This window comes from Callorhinus ursinus, unplaced genomic scaffold, assembly GCF_003265705.2.
Source record: "Callorhinus ursinus isolate GAN/ISIS: 27379988/994484 unplaced genomic scaffold, GSC_fseal_2.0 scaffold6, whole genome shotgun sequence".
Taxonomy (NCBI): Eukaryota; Metazoa; Chordata; class Mammalia; order Carnivora; family Otariidae; genus Callorhinus; species Callorhinus ursinus.
The window spans coordinates 30,731,444-30,754,270 of record NW_027397068.1 but is presented as its reverse complement, the minus strand read 5'-3'; the positions used below and the strand labels follow the sequence as shown (position 1 = coordinate 30,754,270).

Below are 22,827 nucleotides of genomic sequence, written 5' to 3'. Positions count from 1 at the left end.
TTTAAAGATTTGTTTTAGTGAGAGAGTGCTTACGAATGAGTGGAAGGGGCAGAGGAAAAGGGTGAGGGAGAGAATCTCAAGCAGACTCCCTGCTGAGCGTGGAACCCAGCTCGTGCTCGATCTCATGACCCTGAGATCATGACCTGAGCTGAAATCAAAGAGTCAGATGCTTAACCACCTGAGCCACCCAGGCACCCCAGTTGTTATTTTTAAAATTTGTTTGAGTGGTGCTTTGGGAAAATGAAAAGAACACCAAAATAAGAATCAAGAGTTTATAATACTTCTGGTTCTGAAGTCCCTGGAATTCTTCTCATCCAGTTAACTCTATAACTTTAGGTACTCTGAATCTCTTATCTCATATGTAAAATGGGTAAACAAACTGACATATCTATACAAGGAGTTACTATGGAACAACAAAAAGGAATGAACTACTGATACATGTGACATCCTGGATGAACATTAAAATCACAGTGCTGGGCAAAAGAATTCAGGCACAAAAGAATATACCATTTTTATGAAGTGCTAGACAAAAACTATTGTGAAAAATCAGAACAGTGATTGCCTCAGAGGAGGTGGGGATTGACAAAGCAGCAAAAGGGAATTTTGGAGGTGATGAAAATGGGAAATGTTCCATAACTTAATAAAGATACATTTGTCAAAATAAAGTGTAGTTAGTATTTGTGCATTTTATTATCTGGAAATTTTACCACTCCTCCTCTCTGTGCCCACCCCACTCCCCCAACCCTCCCCCCCGCCCCCGGAAAAGAACAGTAAACAAATTCTGCATGTCATCCTTGTGCAAGGGCCATGCTAATCTTCTCTGTATCATTCCAATTTTAGTATATGTGCTGCCAAAGCAAGCACTAAACAAGTATTGAATTTTAGTATATGTGCTTTTCTCAATGGTAGTGGGTAGGAGTTCTGAAAATACTTTTTATGTTTTTTAGGATTGTGCAAACGAGTAAATACATTAAGGAAAATGGGAGCCAGGTTTCTCACTGTTGGACATAGGGACAATTAGAATGTCTCTAGGGTGTTAGGTTGGAATTGGAAGTGTAAGTGTAGTTTTTATTACAGAGAAGGATGGATGGATAGAGAAATAAATATAGGGTGTGTGTATGTGTATAAATATGTAAATTTCCTAATACGTGCATAGAGGTTCTAGAAGTAATGATACCCCTGTAGCAATGAGCATAATTTGCATCCAGATCTTGATTTCTAAACAATATTCTCCACTAAAAGTAACCAAGACTCCCTTGAGAAAAGTGCAAGATGAACCTGGAACATCTTCTTGTTCCAGAAAATAAAAAAGTATTCAAGGAATGATGGGGATACATCAAAAAGACATTGAATTCTGGTTTCCACTCAGACATGAAAGAAATTAGAAGTTGTCACTCTTGAGGTCCTTATAGTAGGAACAAAGTTGAACAAACTAAAAAGCAACAGTTCTTCTAAGATCCATCAGAGAACTGAGATCACAGAGTAAACCGGTGCCCCCAAAACTGGAGAGACAGGCAAATACAAAGAATCACAGCTTGCTGGGAGCATAAACTAATGAAGCCAGGAACTAGTAGGAGAACTTAACTGTAATTGACCTGCTAGAAGCTGAGTGTGGACTAGCTTGATAGTTAAAAACTCTTGGGGGTCTAGTTTTAAGAGGGCTCCCACGCTCTTGTGAGTTTGTCTTCCACAGGCTCCACCAGGTTCTCACAGTTAAGATTGGGAGGCAGGGGGATTTCCTCATGCTTCCAGCAGGAGGGGAATAGTAACCATCTTGAAATAATACTCATAGCATTCTCTTCTCTCCCTGCCTAAAAGGGAAAGTACCAGAGCCTAACCAGCTTGGGGAAACCAACTTCCTTTCTAGCCTTGCTGTCTCATTTATTGGCAGGGGTGGGGGCGGCGGAGCCAAGAGGCACTTTCAAAATCCATAGCCAGGGATACAGACCCACTGAAAGACCCAGACCTCATCGTTGGATTATGGAATACTTCCCCTCACATTTTACCACTGCATCAACAGGGCTTCTGTGGAATAATAGAGGATTACAGATGAAAGAACTGTGAGGTTTGCACTTTGTTAAAGGAGTTTCTGGGGAAACCCAAAGACGACAAGGAAATTAGAGGAAATTTTAGCCTTTGATACCCATAGCTACAGTAAATACAGCCTAACTTCTAGTCAGGTATGGCAGAGATTTTGGAATTGTCAGACTGGGAATTTAAAGTAACTATGGTCAGTATGCTAAGGGCTCTAATGGAAAAAGTGGACAACATGTAAGAACAGATGGGTAATGTAAGCAGAGATTGAAATTCTAAGAATCAAAACAAAATAATAGAAATCAAAAGCACTGTAACAAATAATGCCTTTTTAGGCTCATCAGGAAAAGAGAGGAAGAAGCAAAGGAAATATTTGAAGTAATAATGGCTAAGGATTTTCCAAAATTAATGACAGACTCCAAACCACCAATCCAGGAAGCTCAGAGGACATCAGATATGACAAATACCAAATCTACACCTGGACCTATCATAGTCAAACTGCAGGAAACCAAAGACAAAGAGAAAATCTTGAAAGGAGTTAGAGGGGAAAAAAACACCTTATAAAGGAAGAAGGTTAGGAGTTATGTTGGACTTCCCTTCACAAACCATACAAGCAAGAAGAGAGTAGAGTGAAATGTTTAGTGTTGAAAGAAAAACTGACCAACCTAGAATTCTGTATACACTGAAATTATCTTTAAAAAGTGAAGGAAAAATGAGAACCTTCTCAGACAAATAAAAATTGAAGGAACCTGTTGCCAATAAGAACTGTTACTTACTTTGCAAGAAAGGTTAAAAATAAGTTCTTCAGAGAAAAGGAAAGTTAGTGAAGGAATAAATGAAGGTAAAATAAAACCTCTTATTTTCTATCTTTAATGGATATAATAGATAATTTCAAAATAATGTATTGAGTGATTATGGATAAATGAAACTTGATAGCAATGTTACAACGGGTAGGAGAGAGGAATTTGGAATTCACTACCTATGAAGTGCAGTATAATGTTATTTGACAGTGGATGTAGATTAAATGTATACAGCAAACTCTAAAGCAACCATTAAAAAAATTCAATTTTTTCTTTCAATACTTTAAAGATGGTGCTCCACTGACTTCTGGTTTGCATTGTTTTTGATAGGTTTGGCAGTATGTTTTTGTCCATTGTTTTGGAATTCTAATTTTCATGATTTATAACTGCTTTATTCAGGCCCCCATATAACCAACTTTATGCTTAGTAGAACTAAATGGCCATACTAGTCTGCTACTATTGAGTAACTGAATATAGTCATAAGAAAACTTCCATTTAATTCATATACAAAAGTACAACATTTTTTAAGGGGCTGGTTTGAGGGTGGGAGGTGGCTATGCTGCTTCTGCATTTGACAGAGCACATATGAAGTGCATGTGGTAGGTCAGTTTTACTGTTAAGTTTATTGTCGGAAAGTTTTATTGTCTGAAAAATTTCTTACATTGACAGTTCTTAATCGTTACGTTTTTGGTAATGATCACTTTAAGTAGAACATCTCTCTCTGATTCGACAACATATCTTAATGTGATTGAATGTTTAAAATAGTATACTTAGTGCATCATTAAGGGGAAATAGAGATATATAAGTGGTTTTAGGGGCTAATGTTTATATTTCTCTCAATTTAGTCATAATTCTATAATGCAAATCAATAATTCATTTTAATGAATGCATTGTCTCTAATGGTATGTTCAAAATTAGGTCTTCTCTTGGGGCGCCTGGGTGGCTCAGTTGTTAAGTGTCTGCCTTCTGTTCAGGTCATGATCCCAGGGTCCTGGGATTAAGCCCCGCATCGGGCTCCCTGTTCGGTGGGAAGCCTGCTTCTCCCTCTCCCATTCCCCCTGCTTGTGTTCCTGCTCTATCTCTCTCTGTCAAATAAATAAATAAAGTCTTTAAAAAAAAAATTAGGTCTTCTCATTAGAGACCTCCAAAATAAAACAATGAGTATGGCTAGGCTAAAAAATTATGTAAGAGGTTTATTCAGGTACAGTTTACAATTTGCCTGTTTATCCATGTTGTAGCATCTATCAGTACTTCATTCCTTTTAATGGCTGAATAAGTATCCCATTGTATGGATATTCCACATTATATTTATTCATCAGTTGATGGGCAGTTTAGTTATTACCACCTTTCAGCTATTATAAAAATGCTACTATAAGCTTCATGTACAAGTTTTTGTGTGGGTTTATATTTTCATTTATCTTGGGCATATAACTAGGAATAGAATTGCTGATCATATGATAACTTTTATTACTGAGTTGTAAGAGTTATTATTCTAGATACAAGTCCCTTATCAAACATGATTTCTAAATAGTTTCTTTTATTCTGTGTTATCTTTTTACTTTCTTGTAGATTGGTAAAATTTTAAGGTCTTTCAGTGTTCAACTGTCATAAAGAATGGTGGAACAGTTTACTAGATTTGCATTAATTTAATTACCTGTATCATTTTATTTTATGTGTCCTTGAGAGAAAATTCAGGCATTTATATACAAATTTGACTGGAACTTTATCTTGATTAGCTATTAATACTGTTTTATATCACCGGAGGTGAATTTTCAGATAGTAATCAGATTGTTAATTTTACTTTAAGACCCTGAATTACTTACCTCTGAATTGAAATACCACATAGATTAACATGTGTGACCATTCTGGTTGTAAAACATCTGAAACTTAATATTTGTTTTTTTGTTTTTTTAAGTAGACTCCACACCCAACGTGGGGCTTGAACTCATGAACCTGAGACTGAGCCAGCCAGGCGCCCCAAAACAGTATTTGTTTTACAAGCCAGGATTTTATTTTTAGCAAAGGTTAATAAATATTATTTTTATGACATTTAGTCTGAAAGGTATACATTTTCTTGGAGATTCTGGCTTGAAAACACTATTAGTTTAATTTTTTAAGGCTAGCCTTTTTAGAAAAATGTGTTGGTATACCATATTGTGTGAGCCTTTAAATAGTACCCAAACTGAGGTTCCCAATCGCTGTGAAAGTCAAAGTAATTACTGGTTTCCTTTCTATAGTAATAATTGCAAACTAAATTACACATGAATTTTGGACATGTCATTTCATCACATTCTTGACATATTAATCATAAGAATATTTGTATGTTATATTTTGCTGTTTGTTAGTTTATTGTTGTTTAATATGGAAAGTTGATCCTTAATTCAGTCCCTTCTAGTTCCCTTGCAAATAGGGGAAGATAGGAGGACATTATAAATATCTTTGTTAGCTTTTGAGAAGAAATTATAAGGAAAAAAAAATAAAGGCAGTCAAATTTTCTATAAGACTCAGCTAAAGACCTCTTAAGGAGTTAACTCATATGAAAAAGACATCCTGTCCTGTTGGTTTTCCAACAATAAATTCTCAATTCTCTGACATCAACTATGGGTGTTCTGTAATTCAACTCAGTTATGACACTACCTGAAATTAGTGCAGACCCCCACAGGATCTGATCCCTGATCAATTCCACAAGATCACCCCCACTTCAGATGCCAGCCACAAACGGATACCCAGGGTACCTGCACTTCTGCCTGGCCACTTACAAATTTGGGATTCTCTTAACTCTCCCTACCCTCAGGTTCAATAAATTGCTAGAACAACTTACAGAACTCAGAAAAACACTATATTTATACAGTTTATTTTAAAGAATACAAATGAGCAGCCAGATGAAAACATAATAGGGCAAGGTTCAGAAGGTTCCTGAGCTCAGATGTCTCTGCGGAGTCCGGATGTACCACCAACCAGGAAGCTTTCCCAAACCTCATTGTTCCAGAGTTTCTGTTGAAATTTCATTACAAAGGCATGATTGATTAAATCATTGGCCATTGGTGACTGAACTAAATCTTAAGTCCTTTAACCCTCTCTGGAGGTGGGGTGGCGGGTGGAGAGTGGGGTTGAGAATTCCAAGCCTGTAATGATATGGTTGATTCCTCTGGCAACCAGCCCCCTATTCTGAAGCTATCTAAAGATCCCATCAAGAGTACCTCATTAGTGTAAATTCAGTTATGATAGAAAGGGCTTCATATGAGTGGCAAAAGATACTCCTATGAGTCAGGAAATACCAAGAGTTTAGGAGCTCTATGCCGGGAATGAGACATAAAGACCAAATACGTATATTATGCCGCACATGCTTATCCAGCATGGATGAAACACCCACTGTATTCTAGGCTCTCTGCTAGGCATTGAGAATAGGAAGAATAAGAAGACATGAGGCATGAGTTCATGGAACTCACGCTATATGTATGGAGACAAATAGTGAAGTTGCATTTTACATGGGAATTAGGTTCTGAGGCAAAGGTATGAGGTTAAAACCTTTTTTAGAATTAGGCAGAATTTCCCTTGACAGTCTCTTAAATTGCATGAATTCTTCCACATTATCTTTCAGTAAGTCCAGCAGCTTAATTTTCCTTATTTACAGACACACACTAATCACTTTTCCTCAGCGGAGCTCTAGTTGAAATAGTTGGCCCACAATCAGGGCCATGTTTTGTGAAAAACCATGAACTGTATCTTTTAAAAAGAATCACACTTAGTTGGCTCTTTCAATAGGAGATGCTTCTTCCACTTACTGAAACTAAGGAGTAACATTTATATACCCTATCTCATGGCACTAGGTCATAAATTTATTAACTGGGCACATTGGCACTGTTTAATTGCATTTTCATATTCATTCACTTGATCTCTTTCTCTCTCTGCCTGAGTCTTTTCCCATCCCCCTTGATTTATTCCTACCCAGTAAATAAAATGCACATATGATGTGATTCCACTGTATGTGAACAGTGTAAATCTATGCATAATAGATTTATGTAAGTCCTCTGAAGACATAAATGAGGAAACAAGTTGTGCACTTACTTTTTTTTTGTTTGTTTTGTTTTTAGTCTCATTGTATATATTTATTGAGATATAATTTAAAAATTGTCTCCAGCTTTACTGAGATATAAGTGTAAGGTGTATGATGTGTTGATTTGATACATTTATATATTGCAAAATGGTTATTTCCAGTGGCATTAGCTGATGCTTCCGTCCTGTCACATGATTTTTTTTTTTGTGGTGTATGTTATACAATATTACAGTTCTGTGTCTTTGGATGAATTTATACATGCAGGTTCCTGCCATCTGAATTACAACATGAAACATCCCCATCGCAATAGTTTGTTGAGCGACTCTTGCCACTCAGTTCCACCCCACGGGCACTTGTGGGTCTTTTTTTTTTTTTTTTTCCACGAAACCCGTTTCTGAAATGCCTCCATGTTGCGTAGATCCTGACTCTGTCTCTTGTCTGGAATCATTGAGAATCGTTACAGTAGGTGACCTTTTGTGTCTGGCTTTGCTCACTAAGTTCTTTGTGGAGATGAAGAACCCAAAGAATTAGCAGTGAAGCTTGTGGAAAGAATTTGGGATTCCGTAATGGGACATAGGGAGTAGATGTTAGGATCTCGGCAGCAGCCGAAATGGACTATTTTGTGGCCAGAAGGATGGTCTGAGAGAGCCTTTAAATTGGAGCATATGCTGAGTTGGAAGGAAGGTATGGGGTGATCTGTATAAACTAGGGAAGCAGGGTAGGCACCATCGGGGGCTCCTGGAGCGGCATCCATGTGTCTCTTGGAAGAGCTGGTCTTGACTTCCACCCCAGCTAATTGCTGTTGTTTGGCTCTCTTGACTCTTGCTCTGTGGTTCTTGAACCAAACCTGCAGTACGGTGGGATGTATCTCCAGTTTCGAGGCCATTTCTTTCTGAAGGCTGGGAGCGGGGTATGGGTTCTTGCTGAACAAGAATTCTAAATCTGCCAGTTATTTCTCAGTGAACATGGTTCGTTTCCTTTGTGAATGTTTCTGATCCTTTCCTTTAGGAAGGTCCCCTGTGCCTGCCATCCCATCTAACTGGATCCCCATGCTCTGGTCCTGTGTCAAGCGTTGTGCACTTACTTTTGTAGGTAAAGGAAGGTGTATATAGTTGAAATAGCAAGGGAGCTTGTCCTTAACGAGAATAGGAGTGGGGCGCCTGTGTGGCTCAGATGGTTGAGCGTCTGCCTTCAGCTCGGGTCATGATCCCGGGGTCCTGGGATCGAGCCCCGCATTGGGCTCCTTGCTCAGCGGGAAGCCTGCTTCTCCCTCTCCTGCTGCTGCTCCCCCTGCTTCTGCTCTCTCGCTCTCTCTGTCAAATAATTAAATCTTAAAAAAAAAAAACAAACGAGAATAAGAGTTACAGTATTTTCCATCTAAATACTAATCATATTTTTTATTTTCTTCAAACAATACTTCACATCAGCCTTTCTCTTATTTCCTCAGTGATGATTCTTCTGGTAATAGAGTATGTTAATTAATTCAAGGAAATATATTGAGCATGTTTAAGACATGACTGAGGCAAAGGATTCTAGTCCTCAGTTTTTTGGTTTTGTTTTTTTTGTTTTTTTTTTTGGTTTATGATGCTTCTATAAGTTCTCATTTTGCATAGTACCCCAAATTGTACTGGTGAATGTAAAATGGGAAAATTGATCCTCCCTATTGAGTTGAGAGCTATAGGGCAAGATATAATGTGTCCTTTGACTACCTACCAGTTCTGGGTAGTTTTATATCTGCCATTTTGTTAATGTTTTCTCTGTATCTTAAGCTCTTTTGTTGTTTTATTCCTTTATTATAGTCTTTTATGCTAAATAGATATTCTTTTTAATTTAATTTTATTATATTAGTCACCATACAGTAGATCACCAGTTTTCGATGCAGTGATCCACAATTCCTTGTTTTTGTACAAAATAGATATTTTCTAGTATACTATTTTAACTCCACTTCTCTTCCCTCCTCCCTCCCTTGTTCTCCCTCCCTACTTCTCTCTTTCTCTCTCTTTTAGTTATTTTCTTCACGGTTACTCTGGGTGTTACACTTAACATGTTAATTTAAGACAGTTGGATTAATCCCAGTTTAATTTTCATACAGGCATACCTCATTGTGTTTCACTTTGCTGTGCTTTGCAGATACTGTCTTTTTTACAAATTAAAGGTGTGTGGCAACCCTGCATCAAGCAAGTCTGTCAGCACCATTTTTCCAACAGCACTTGATCACTTAGTGTCTGTGTCACATTTTGGAGACTTGCATTATTTTGAACTTTTCATTATTATATTTGCTATGTTGACCTGTGATCAGTGATTATGACTTGCTGAAAGCTCAGATGATGGTTAGCATTTTTTAGCAAGAAAATATTTTTTAAGGTGCGTACATCATTTTTTTAAACAATGCTATTGCACACCTACTAGACAATTATAGTGTGCACATAACTTTTGTATGCACTGGGAAACCAAAAAATTCATTTGACTCACTTTCTTGCAATATTTGTTTTATTGCAGTGATCTGGGACTGAACCCACAATATCAGTATGCATGTAGTACATAAAAACTTTGCTCCATTATAACATCATTCATGCAAATTACATCGTTACACATTATAAGTCCATCAACACAATTTTATAATTACTACTTTTTGCACCTGTCTTAAATGATATAGGAGAAGGCATTATACATGTTTATTATCTTTTGTATTTACCTGTGTAGTTACTTTACTGGTACTCTTTATTGCTTAGTGGGGTTTTAAGCTACTGTCTATTGTCCTTTCATTTTAGCCTGGAATGAGATTTCTTTTAGTATTTCCTATAGGTCAGCCCTGCTAGTGACAAATTCTCTCAATTTTCATTTAGCTGGGAACATCTTAATTTCTTCCTCCTTCCTACCTCACCCAGCTCTCCTTTGTTTTTGAAGGGTAGTTTTGCTAGATATAGAATTCTTGGTTAACCATCTTTGTCTTTCATCACTTTGACTGTATCATCCTACTGGCCTCCGTGGTTTCTAATAAGAAGTCAGCTCTTAACCTTACTGAGAAAATTTTGTACATGATGAATTGCTTTTCTTTTGTCACTTTCAAGATTTTGTCTTTGGCAGTTTGATTATGATACATCTTGGCATGGATCCCTTTTGAGTTTCTCTTACTTGCAATTTATTGATCTTGGATACACAAATTAATGTTTTCAATCAAATTTGGGAGTTTTTTTGGCCATTCTTTTTTCAAATATTCTTTCCATCTCTTTTTCTGTCTCTTCTGCTGAAGCTCACATTATATATATGTTGGTATTCTTGATGGAATCCCATAAATCTCTGAGCCTCTGTTATTTTTTTTCTTCATTCTTTTTCTTTTTTGTTCCTCAGATTGGAGAATGTCAACTGGCCTGTCTTCAAGTTCATTGATACTTCTACCAGTTCAAATGTGCTCTTGATCCTCTTTAGTAAATTTTTCATTTCTGTTGCACTTTTTAACACCAAAATTTCTATTTGATTTTTTTAATAATTTGTGTCTATTCATTTATATTTCTATTAGGTAAGACATGATTCTCAAACTTTAATTCTTCAGACACGAAGAATTTTGTCCTTTTGTTCTCTGAAAATTTTTTTAAGATTTTATTGATTTTGGGGGAGGGGCAAAGGGAGAGGGAGAGAGAATTTCAAACAGATGCCTCACTGAGTGCAGAGCCCGATGCAGGGCCCAGTCTCATAACCCTGAGATCACAACCTAAGCCAAAACCAAGTCAGCTGCTTAACCAACTGAGCCACCAGGCTCCCCTGTTCTTTGAAATATTTTTAATAGCTGGTTTAAAGTCTTTGTCTAGTAAATTGAATGTCTGGACTTCTTCAGAGACAGTTTTATTGACTCCTTTTTTCCATGCTTCTCTTTTTCTTTGTATGTCTTACCATTTTTTGTTGAAAACTAGACATTTTAAGTAATTTGACAGTTAAGAAATCATATTCTTCCCTGTCCCCAAGATTTATTACTGCTCTGTTGTTGGTTATGTTGTTTGTTTCTTTAGTGACTTTCATGGATTAATTCTGTACAGTCTCTATTCTTTGAAGTCCCTGCTCAGCTAGTTTATTGGTCAGTTAATGATTGACCAGAGATTCCTTTAAATGCCTTGAGCTAATAGGTCTCCTTCCACCTTTTGTTGAGGGGCTCTGTATGTTCTTGTGTTGGTGCAGACCCTCAAAGTCAGCCATAGTGAAAGATTGGGGCCTTCTCAGCTCTTGCTGAGCATGCATCCAGCTCCACACATGTGCATAACCTTCTAAATTTCCAGAACTATGTCAGAGCCTTTCAAGTTCTTATGGATATTTCAGTCCTCAGTTTTTCCTTTTGAGTTTTTTGTGCAGCCTCTTGTTAGCTGCAGCTGGTAAAACTCCCTCAGGCAACTGCGATGTTAAACAATTGCTGCTGATTGTATTCCATAAAGATGCTACAGATAGGACTATACACAAGGAGTGAGCTCTGAGTCTGATCAAATTAAGTCCTGTGAATGGAGCTTTTTAGTGAGCTACCAGGCAGGTCAAATAGTGACAGTTTTCTGGTAATTGGGCTTTTGGGGAACTGCAAATCTATTTTGGTCTCTCCAGTGCCTGCATGGCTATCTGTTTTCATAGCTACTCTGGAGCTGGGGGGATGGTGGGGGGAGGCAGAGGAGATTGGATTAGGGCAAGTTAGAATACCACAAAGCTTCCTGTTCTTGCTAAGATTCATCTGGTTTTCTTGAATAAACACTTGTTGGATTGTCACAAGCCTTTTAATTTATTTCCAAAACGCTGAAAAAAGTTTATTTTGACAGAATTTGCCTGTGTTCTTGTTGCTCTTGTGGAGGAGCAGGTTTTTAAAGGTTATTCCTCTACCATTCTGAAGTGTTCCTTGCCATTTCTGTATACTTTTATCTACATCCTTCTCCCATTTTCTGATCCAGCCTCTCATTGCTTGTGTTTCTCTTATACATTTCTCATGGACCCTTGGAACTTTCTGTTTCCATGACTAACATGCTTATATTTTCAAGTATTTGCTGTTACTTCTCTTTCTTGCCTGGCAGCCCTTTCAGGGGCTCGTTCTCTCATATCCCACATAAATCAAAACCCTTTATTCGTCCCTTAAATATTACTACTCCTCAAGTTTCTGACCTATGCCCCTTCTTTTGTCTGTGTATTCTCTTGAGCGAGCATTTTTACCCATCTGTTAGACTCCCAAATCTGTCTTCTTCTCTACCCAGATCTCTCAAGCTCAACATCTGTGTACCTAATTGTGCTTAATGTAAATCTCCATTGGAAATTCTATAAACATGTAAAATTCCACAAGTTCAAAATAGAAATCAGCCTACTCTTCTTTCTCAATTTTCTTTGACATTCACATCTGTCCAGTTGCCTAAACCAAAAATTTGCATCATCCTTGGTTCTTTCTCTTTTACCTTACTCCCAAATTCCAGTTACCTCTAAATTCTGTGCCGTAAGTCCTTCTTGATGTTTTCTCCATCTCTACTGACATCTCTCTTCTGAATTACTCCAGCAACCTCCTAAACATATTTTCCTATTAAAGCTCTGTCCCTAGCTTCTCCCACAGTGGGCTCACAAGGGAACTTTATAAAATGTAAATCCACACAGATCACAGAATCAATCACACACACTCACACTTACACATGCACACTTTGCCTTTCTCTCCATTGCACTCTTTGCTCCTTCCTAACTACATTTTTCCTGTTCCCAGACCATGCATGTTCTCATTTGCTTTCAGATTTTTGTATATACCACATTCTCTCTTTGCTCTTCTGTTGCTTCCTCTGGGAAGCCTTTCAGTATTCTCACAAATCTGAGTTAGATACTTTTGGATATAAAATTGCCATACTGTAATTGCCTATTTATTCATCTTTATCTCTGAGTAGAATGTAAAAAGTTCATAAGTTCAGAGACTGTGATTATGAGCAGCATATAGTCTAACATCTAATGCTGGACTTTCACAAAGTATTTGAACAGTAGAGAAGTTATGCCTACATTTATGAGTGAAAAAACCAATTGTGTTTAGCACTGGAAATACAAAGATATATTAGACAAATGTATAAATAGACCTTTGAAACGTCTGGTGCTTGAAGGATATAGTTCTCTTAGTAATGTGGGGTTGGTAACTTAAAGCCAATGATTTTTTTAAAGATTCTATGTATGTATGTATGTATGTATGTATTTGAGAGAGAGAAAGAGTGAGGGGAGGAGCAGAGGGAGAGGGACAAGCACACTCCATGCTGAGCATGGAGCCCGATGCAAAGCTCGATCCCATGACCCTGAGATCATGACCTGAGCCAAAATCAAGAGTCAGATGCTCAACCAACTGAGCCAACCCGGTGCCCCAAAGCCAATGATTCTAAATAAAGTCATGTATACTTTAGTTGAAGAAATAAAATGGCATGAATAAATGTGAAACCCCAAAGAATTATTTACAAAGGAGAAAATGAAGAGAAACTGTTTAGCAGAAAGTTAGATACATACGCCCTTTGTAAAGTTAATTATTATACTTAATTTTTTGTTGTTGTTGGTTTTTTTTTTTTTTTAAGATTTTATTTATTCATGAGAGAGAGAGGCAGAAGGAGAGGGAGAAGCAGGCTCCCCACAGAGCAGGGATCCCGACGTGGAACTCGATCCCAGGACCCTGGGATCTGTGGAGCTTTCCTGAAACACCTTTATTGCAGTTTCTGAATTAGGCAACATCAGTCTAATTGGAAAGCCCAAACTCTTAAAAATTTTTGAAACCTGTGTGTGTAGGCTTATTCTCCCAACAACAGTCTTTATTCCTACTGAGTTTGCTGCCTTAATTCAGTTTGACATGGCAATAAAAGGGGACATTGAGAAATTAGGGACATAAAGAATGCCAGTTGCTTGCTTTCTTTGGATCCACATGTTACTTAGACATAGCTTAATATTCTAAACTTTTAAGAATCCCAAATCATTGGGCGCCTGGGTGGCTCAGTTGGTTAAGCGACTGCCTTCAGCTCAGGTCATGATCCTGGAGTCCCAGGATCGAGTCCCGCATCGGGCTCCCTGCTCAGCAGGGAGTCTGCTTCTCCCTCTGACCCTCTTCCCTCTCGTACTCTCTCTCTCTCATTCTCTCTCTCTCTCTCAAATAAATAATAAAATCTAAAAAAAAAAAAAAAATCCCAAATCATTTAGCAAGGTTTCAAAATAGCATAGCTTTCACTAATTTTATAAAAGAATCCTGTGTGTGGAGCTTTTTGGAGTATAGTGAAAAAGCCTCTGGATTGAAGTCACAAGTTCTTCACTAGGCAACTAACTAGATGTTGCAAAAGCCTGAATGTGCAGTACCAGCTACCTAGCTCTGGACTTACATTATGAGAAAGAAACCATTAATTGAATGCTTAAGCCACTGACTTTAGGTGTTTTCTCACAGCTGTATCCTAACTGATGGGGATGGAGCAGAATAGCTTATCTTCAGGGGACTTTATGTGTGGCCCCACACATTTGTGTGGGGTAGAGCTGATGGAGAGAAGTCTATAGAAGTGGTCTGTATCTTGTCAAGATAAAGCAGTACAATTACAGAACTACAAATTTTACAATAATAAAAGACCTGTTGCCAAAAAGAAATGGAATCTCACATTGATTTTTACACATTTCTGATTCCTAGTTTAACTTTTTGAGTTTCTCATTTTATCTTGTTTCTCATCGTTTTCTTTTCTGTGATACTCATTCTGTATTAAAGCCATTAAGTGCAACGCCAAAAATTCTTGTGCTGTGTTCTTCAGGAGGTTGTTCTTGAGGAAAGGTGGTAAGGCACTGAGCCATCTCTAGCTGCTGGAGAACGAGAGGGAGGTACATCTGTGTTGATGTAGTGACTGCGGCTTTGCATGGGACTTTGGGTTATTCAGGAAAGGAAAGTGCAGTAAGCTGGGGACTCTTCCCAACACCTATGTCCCCCTATAACTCTGTAATCCTTAGTTGTAGCAAAGTCCCTCTGTTTTCATAGATTTGTTTTTTCAGATACTCAAGGCTTTTATACCATTCCTTTCTCCTTAAGCAGTTACTCTATTTTGCTGAGAGTTTATTCATTTACTAAATATTTATTAAGCACATATTATGTGCTTTGTGCTGGGTCCTGGGGATATTATGATCATTCAAACACAGCACTAGCTCCAGAGAATTTTCAAATGGGAGAGTCAGATAAGAAAACAGGCATTTACATTACAAAATAAAAACTGAGGAGTTTAAGAATTAAGAAAGCCAACATTCACTTTTAAAAAAATTGAACCAGCAAGGTTAAATGAAAAGAGCATTGATTTTTAGATTTTATTGATCTGCTTTTAAATTTTGATTCAATTACCTTGTAGGTATGTGATTTGGGAAAGTTAACCTTTGTGATACTTGCAAGGTTTTTCAATGTTTTAGAAATGAATATATGTAAAGCACTTAGTTCAGTGCCTGCTGAATAAATCATTTCTGCTTTTTTCCTCAGTCATACACCACAGATTATTGTAGTTTTAAAGCCTATGAAATAGAAAGATAATGTCTTTGGCCCCTGCTTCACAGGAGATGTGAAAAGTGGGGATTTTTTAAAAATTCAGTGAACTTTGAACACGCTCCCTATAAAGAAACTTAGTAGAAATCAGATTTTATAATTATTTCTTGTAAAATTTATCCACATTTCCATTATTGAGATACATGGACTATAAAATTAATATCTTAGGAGCTTAGAGAATTGCTTATAGAATATACTGTTGCACTAATTTTTGTTTCTTTTTAAAGATTTATTTATTTATTTGAGAGAAAGAATGCACAGGGGTAAGGGACAGAGAGACTCTTAAGCAGACGCTGCATTGAGCGTGGAGCCTGACTCCAGGCTGGATCTCATGACCCTGAGATCATGACCTGAGCTGAAAGCAAGAGTCGATGCTCAACTGACTGCACCACCCAGGCGCCCCAATATTACACTACTTCTCTAATCACTGGTCTTAGATTTATTTGTCGACTTAAAAGAGGATACTTCTCTGTCTCCCCACTTTCCTTACCCCCCTGGTTTAGCATGCCACTTGCTCTTAACCAAATTGTGGTTTATGTCCTGAGTGGTAATGGATATAACATTTTTCATGAGATGTTTAAAAAGCATTCAAGTAGATCATCAGTAAATTAATTAAATATAATTTTAAGACTCATCATTACAATTTTTTTTTTTCTATTTGAGGAATTAAGAAAGAGCAGTATTTAGCAGATAGTGCCATGTTTGAAATGAAACGAAATAATCAGAGAATTTGCTTTTGGTGAAAGGGTTTTTTTTTTTTTCCCATTCCTTTGAAATTAAGCAACATAACTGCTGCTAAAAATAGAAACTGGTCTAACAGCAGCACGATTTATAGTTCTTCAGAAGTGTGAAAGTTGGTAGTTGAAATCAGAATACTGAACTTGAGAGGGTATAGATCTTATTCCGTTGTGTGATTGGTCTATCCAGTTTTGCTATACTGTATGGGATAACTGTTCCAGATTTATTTGTTAATTCTGTTATAGGTATACCTTAAAAATAAGATAAACTGATGTTATTCACTATAGAGTGTGAAATATAAGATATCAACAGAACATAGAACTATTTTCTATGTATTTTATATAAATCATTCTAAATTATAAATAGGAAATAATAAGCAAACAGTTACCTTCCTACCAAAAAAGAAAAAAAGCCCAGTGAAGCAGAGTGGAATAAGGGATGGGGAAGAAGCCTAAGGATTGTGTGGGCAGGGCAGTACAGTGATAGTGACAGCATGAGAAAAATGGATATGTTCTTCCATCACTGCCATTCTCCTTGTTTGAAGTAGACAAATGGCATGTACCTAAGGGGAGCTAGGGACAGTGCTCTGAGGACAGGAACCACTTCTGTACAGCCTGCCAGATTCATGAGAGTAATGGTGCATCTGTTTTTTGTTGTTGCTGTTGTTACTTAACCTTGTCATGGATACATTACTGTTTCTGTGGCACTTTTGTGGCTTCTTACTCATATTACTTTCTTTGTCATAGCAGTACCTGATTGTCTCTTGGCAGGTCAGCACCATTTACCCCTTTTGCACCTTGCCGTTAAGAACAGCTTCCTGGGAAGTGTGCATGCTTGTTTTTTCACCTCTGATTGTGTCTGCCCCCGTCCCATTCCACCGAATGTGCAATTTAGATATCTAGAGGTCCATTATGGACAAATCTGTAGAGGTTTTCTTTTGCTTTGTTTTTGACTTTTTTGGTTGTTTTGTTTTTCCTAATAGCAAAATTTCATTTTTACCCTTCCCAAAACCCGCCTCCATACCCTTATAGCAAAATTCCACATACTGGAACTGCTTTTACCCTCTCCTTTCTCCCAGAGCAGTCTCTGTCTCGGGGAATTCTCTTGTTTGAAAACCTTTATGCCAAGACAGACATGCATTGTTTTATTTAATAAACTTTCAGTGAGTTTTTGTAAGATTTGTAATACTGTGCTAAGTGATATTATTATAGGGCAATTCAGTGAAGTATATAAAACCAGTGAGATTGTGAGGGTAAAATATTCAAACGTATTTTCACCAAAACTGCTGTTTCAATCATACTTTAATGCTTATGTTTATAAAATGCTTCTAAATGTTCTGTTGTGAAATGTAGTTAATATGGGTGGCTTTAATTATGGGTTAATTTTCTTCAACTCTTATCCTAGATAAGCTGTGTTGTCATTAGAACATTTAAATGATTTGCATTCTGATCTTTGTAATGTTAAAATTTTAAAATGCATCTCAAGACTAAACTTTATGATGTGTTATATTTTAGGTCAGAAGACATGTCTTCATCTGCATGGCATCTTTCCTTACCTCTATGTGCCATACGATGGTTATGGACAGCAGCCAGAAAGCTATCTTTCTCAGATGGCATTCAGTATCGACAGAGCACTTAATGTGGCTTTAGGCAATCCATCTTCCACTGCTCAGCACGTGTTCAAAGTGTCATTAGTATCAGGAATGTAAGTATATGTTAACTTTTTAAATTTCTTTATCTGTATATCTAGTACCATTCCAAGTAAAGAAAACCTATCTGATTCAAAGATACTGTTTGTTTGTTTTTTTTACTTCTAATCTAATGGAAGTAAGGCAAATTTTATGCTGTGATTTTTTAAAGTAAATTTTTATTGCAGTGAAAGATAGATGGGTTAACCTTTTCCATTTCTCCACTTCTTAGAACTGTAGAAATTCATGTAATTTTATATTTTATATAAATATATATTTATTGAGCACCTTCCACATGCTAGGCACTATTCTAGGTGCTTGGGATATATTGGTGAACAAAACAAAGATCCCTGCCCCCGTGGAGGTTACATTCTAGTAGTGGGAAATTGAAAATAACCAATAGATACGACATGAAATAAACGTATTTGTTTATTAAATGACAGTGCTGTGGAGCAAAGATGTAGAGCAGGGTATGACGGATCAGTAGTTGGGTAGGGAAGTGGGCTGGTGGCAGTTTTATTAGGGTAATCAGGGAAGGTGCCACTGACAAGGTAAATGACGTTTGAGCAGACTTGACGGTGAGGGAGTAGGAATAACATGGCGGTGACTAGACTGGAGGAAAAAGAGAGTAGGCCAAAATGAGGTTAGACGTGAACGATGGAGACCATGTTGGCCAGTGGCTTTTAAAGTGTGGTTTCCAGGATCACCACCATCAGCTGTACCTGATTTGACAGTTAGGAGAATGCACGTGTCAGATCTCCAAATACAGGGAGCAGTTGAACAATGGCCCCACCACCACCCCGAAGTCTGTCTGTCATTCCATATGAACTGAAGCTGCTTTCCATTGGCTACTTCCAGCCAGTGGCTCAGCCTGGTAAGGATACTAATGCCGGCCTGTTCCTGGGAGACACTTGAGAACTCTCTGAAAGCCTTTCTGCACTTTGATTAGAATCATACTACAATAGAAGACATTTCTACTGATCTTCCCTCTGTCCCTCTCTCTTTCACATGGGATCAGACGTGTATCTAAGTTTGGTGGCTATTCCAGTCTCTCCTGGGTCCCTCCTCATTTTCTCTCGCAGGTGTTTCCCCTGATAAATTTCTTGCACATATTGGCATCTACTTCTCAGAGGAATCAGATTAACATACTTAGGAACTTATTTAGTTTTCTTGGGGCACACCCTAGACTTAATGAATCAAAACTCTGGTGGTGGGACCCAGCAATTTGTGTTTTAATAAGCCTTTGTAATGATTCTGATGCACACTAAAGTTTGAGAACCACTGCAGTGGGTTCTGAGGACTCCTTTACTCTGAGCTATTGCAGAAATTTGAGTAGCCATGATCTAACTTAAACTTGAAAGGATTACTTTAGCAATTCTGTGAAAAGTAGATCATTGGGGGATAAGGGCAGAAGCAGGGGAGAGCATTAGGACTCTGTTTCATTAATCTGGGTGAGATGAGAAAATATGGTAACTTGCATTTGGGTAGTAATGGCAACAGTGAGATGTGGTCAGCTTCTGGATCTATCCTGAGGTTTGAGTCAATAAGCTTTGCTGTCTGATTGGATGAAAGTTGTGACAGGAGTCAAAGATGACGATAAAAATTTGAGTCCAGGGCGCCTGGGTGGCTCAGTCGTTAGGCTTCTGCCTTCGGCTCAGGTCATGATCCCAGGATCCTGGGATCGGGCCCCGCATCAGGCTCCCTGCTCCATGGGAAGCCTGCTTCTCCCTCTCCCACTCGCCCTGCTTGTGTTCCCTCTCTCGCTGTGTCTCTCTCTGTCAAATAAATAAATAAAATCTTAAAAAAATCTGAGTCCATGATGCTAAAAGGATGGAAGGTGCAGGTAGAGCAGGCTGGCAGGAAAGATTTGGAGCTCATACTAGAACATTTTGAGTTTGATATGTTTATATGAAACCTAAAGTTTCTCTACTACTTCCACCTTAATGTAGGCTTTCCTCTGGACCATCACAGTATTTTTTTAATCAAAGTTCCTTCTATTTTTGTCTTGCTCCAGAGCCACAAAAGTACTCTTTTTGGGTACATTGGATCCTCTTCAAATCATTTAAAATCCTTGAATGGCTTCATATTGTTCTTGGAATGAATTTAAGCTTCTAACCACAGCCTGTGTGATCTGACCCCTGCCTACCTCTGTAATTTTGTTCACTATGCTCTATCTAGAAATTTTACATGGGTCTTCTTTCAGTTCCTCTGATGTGCTGAGCTCTTTCCCAGCTTCGTACATGTAGTTTGCTTTCCTTGAGTGCTCTCCCCTTCTCTAGTCCTTCAAATCCTTCACCTCTCCAGAGTTTTCTCTGACTTCCCTACTTAAAATAGGTTGTCATTATTGTTATTCTGTATCTCTGCCCATTCTTTGTTTCCTTCAGCACTTAATATAGTTGGCAATTATTTTAATTATTTGTTTACGTAATTTTTATGTATTTCTCCCACCAGCATGTTAGCTCCACAAGAAAAAGGACCATGTTTGTCTTTCCACCATTATATCCTTAGCACTTTGTGTGGTGTTGGGCACTTAGTAAATATGGCTCAGCAACTATTTGGTTGCATAAATGAATGAGGTAGAAGTTTACACATGTCCTATGATAGTAACCATAGGTTAAAGATAATTATCAGCTTTATATTCTAATTTTTTTATGTTTAATAGTTTCTAAGAACTTTCCTATACATATTCTCATTTCAAAGTTGAATTTCCAAACAGCCTAGTAAAATGAATAGTTACCAGTCTTTCTTCCTTTTCTTTTTAAGTAAGCTCTTTCCCCAACGTGGGGCTTGAACTCACTACCCTGAGATCAAGAGTCACATGCTCCACCAACTGAGCCAGCCAGGCGCCCCACTCACCAGTTTTTTCTGTATTTTTAGTGGGTATTTTCTTAAAGGTATTTTTATGTTTTTAAGAATCTGAATAGCTGAGGCAAAAGATGAGCTGTTTTATGGTTGCCATTCTCTTTTTCCTCTTATCCTATTTTTTTTCCTAACCTGGATCCCCTTTTTCTTACCATACATGTTAGCTTCTGTGATTATTTTAGTCCTTCCTTTGTTCCTACTTCTTTAGACAAGGTTGCACATAGCTACCAAGTTAAAATTTGTACACGTTTAATTCCAGTCTTTTTAGATAATGCATTATCCTGAGGCTAGGTCAAGAGGTAGGATTATGACCTTAGGCTCATTTCTGGAATTTCTTGCCACTTAGCTGCCGTGATTCTAGAAAATATCCTATAAAGAGATTTTTTTTTTTTTTTTTTTTTAGATTTTATTTGTTTGATAGAGATAGAGCGAAAGAGGGAACACAGGGGGAGAGGGAGAAGCAGGCTCCCCGTGGAGCAGGAAGCCCAATGCAGGGCTCGATTCCAGGACCCTGGGACCATGACCCGAGCCGAAGGCAGATGCTTAACCACTGAGCCACCCAGACGTCCCCTATAAAGAGATTCTTAATCCATCTAAGTTAATTGAGATCTTTTGCTATCAATTTTCATTTGCCTTCTTACTGTTATGTTAAAAAGCAATGATAAGATATAATTTTTTAAGCATAAAATATCTACTCAAACTCTGTTCCATTCTGCTTTCTTCAATCCAAAGGATCTCCCTGTTGAGGAATTATTTTGGTAAAATCAACTGAAGCCAACAGCAGGAAGTAAGGGTTGGCAGTTAGATTATACAGAAGCAGAAAACGGAATTATAGAATTTCCAGGCTATATTTTGGGGCAGTCGATGGTGAAAACAGAATCCTAGATTTATGAAGAATTTTAGGCGTTTGATAGTCTTAACTTATATTCACTTTCTGAAATTTATGAAGTTCTAATTGTAAAACCCTAAAGATTGTTAACAAAACCAAAACAAAGCAAAGCAAACATGTACTACACTGCAAATTTAATTTTTTTCCCCATTTATCTGGCTAAAAATAATTCATGTCTCCAGATAGAGAGCTGTATTTATCTACATGAAGAATACCATAGCAGGAGGAATAAATAGTTGAATTTTGCCAGTGAGAATGAAATCGTTCATGTAATATGTCTTTGTTTCATGGCAGCAAAAATGGGGTAAATGGTAGAAAAGTAGACAGAAAGTAGTTAAGTGTTATTAAAAAGTAGGGTGGGCAGGGGAAAAAAGAGAGTAAAGAAGGTTGGGGGTAAGGAGTGATGGTCAGAGAAGGCTTTTATGAGTCTAAGTGGAAACCTGAATGAAGATTGATAGCAAACCATGCCAGAGTTTAGAGCAAGCTTTCCAGGCAGAGAGAATGGCAAGTTACTTGAAAGTGGAGTAAGTTCGAGGGACTGAAATGTTTAGGATGGCAAAAGGAAGAGTGATATGACACAGGATTGGAGTGAGTGGCAAGGACAAGATAAAGAACCTTTTAGGCCTTGCTAAATATTTGGATTTTTTTTTTGTAATAGAAATTGCTTTACGACAATCATAGAGATGGCTCTGACCTAAAAGCTTGAAGTAGCTAGGGGGGAAAATGTTTATACTCCAAATAATGACTCTGCTGCCAAATTACTCCTGTATTTGATGTCCACTATACTGTCAGACATGATGGAAATGGTGTCCTAATGAGGATAAGTTCTATCTAGTGCCCATTATAAAGGGACAGTATTTTTTTAAAAGATAGTGAATGGGTTTACCCACCTAAAGATTTAACCAACCACTTATTTACAGATAACCTCTAGGGAGATACAAGACTTTTTATTTTGTATGCAGATTCATACTTGTTTATATATTATTTCTAATTATATCATCTTTGAAAGTGATAGTCTGGGGGGCACCTGGCTGGCTCAATCGATAGAGTATGTAATTCTTGATCTCTGGGATGTGAGTTCAAGCCCCATGTTGGGCATGGAGCATACTTAAGAAAAAAAATGATTATGGTAGTCTCTATATCAGAGGTACTGGTATAGTTTCAGATCCCCCTGAAATGATGTAACATACTGTTCCAACTTATTTCATCTTGCATTGAAGACTTATTTCTCTCTTTACT

General features: G+C 37.6%; 1 protein-coding gene, 1 non-coding gene and 1 pseudogene across 7 annotated transcripts in view; 1 reads left to right on the top strand and 2 right to left on the bottom strand.

Annotated features, from left to right (window-relative positions):
* Positions 1 to 22,827, top strand: part of REV3L (REV3 like, DNA directed polymerase zeta catalytic subunit) — a 175,418-nt gene that overhangs the window by 32,880 nt on the left and 119,711 nt on the right. For all 6 annotated transcript variants that reach the window (XM_025864228.2, XM_025864235.2, XM_025864219.2 and 3 more), the window contains one exon: positions 17,665 to 17,854. In XM_025864228.2, the coding sequence (XP_025720013.1) occupies positions 17,665 to 17,854 (190 nt within the window). The remainder of the gene's footprint in view (positions 1 to 17,664; positions 17,855 to 22,827) is intronic.
* Positions 762 to 864, bottom strand: LOC112819511 (U6 spliceosomal RNA). Its single transcript, XR_003206883.1, has one exon. It is a non-coding gene; the product is annotated as a U6 spliceosomal RNA (small nuclear RNA).
* LOC112817213 (divergent paired-related homeobox-like) lies at positions 7,285 to 7,921 on the bottom strand (annotated as a pseudogene).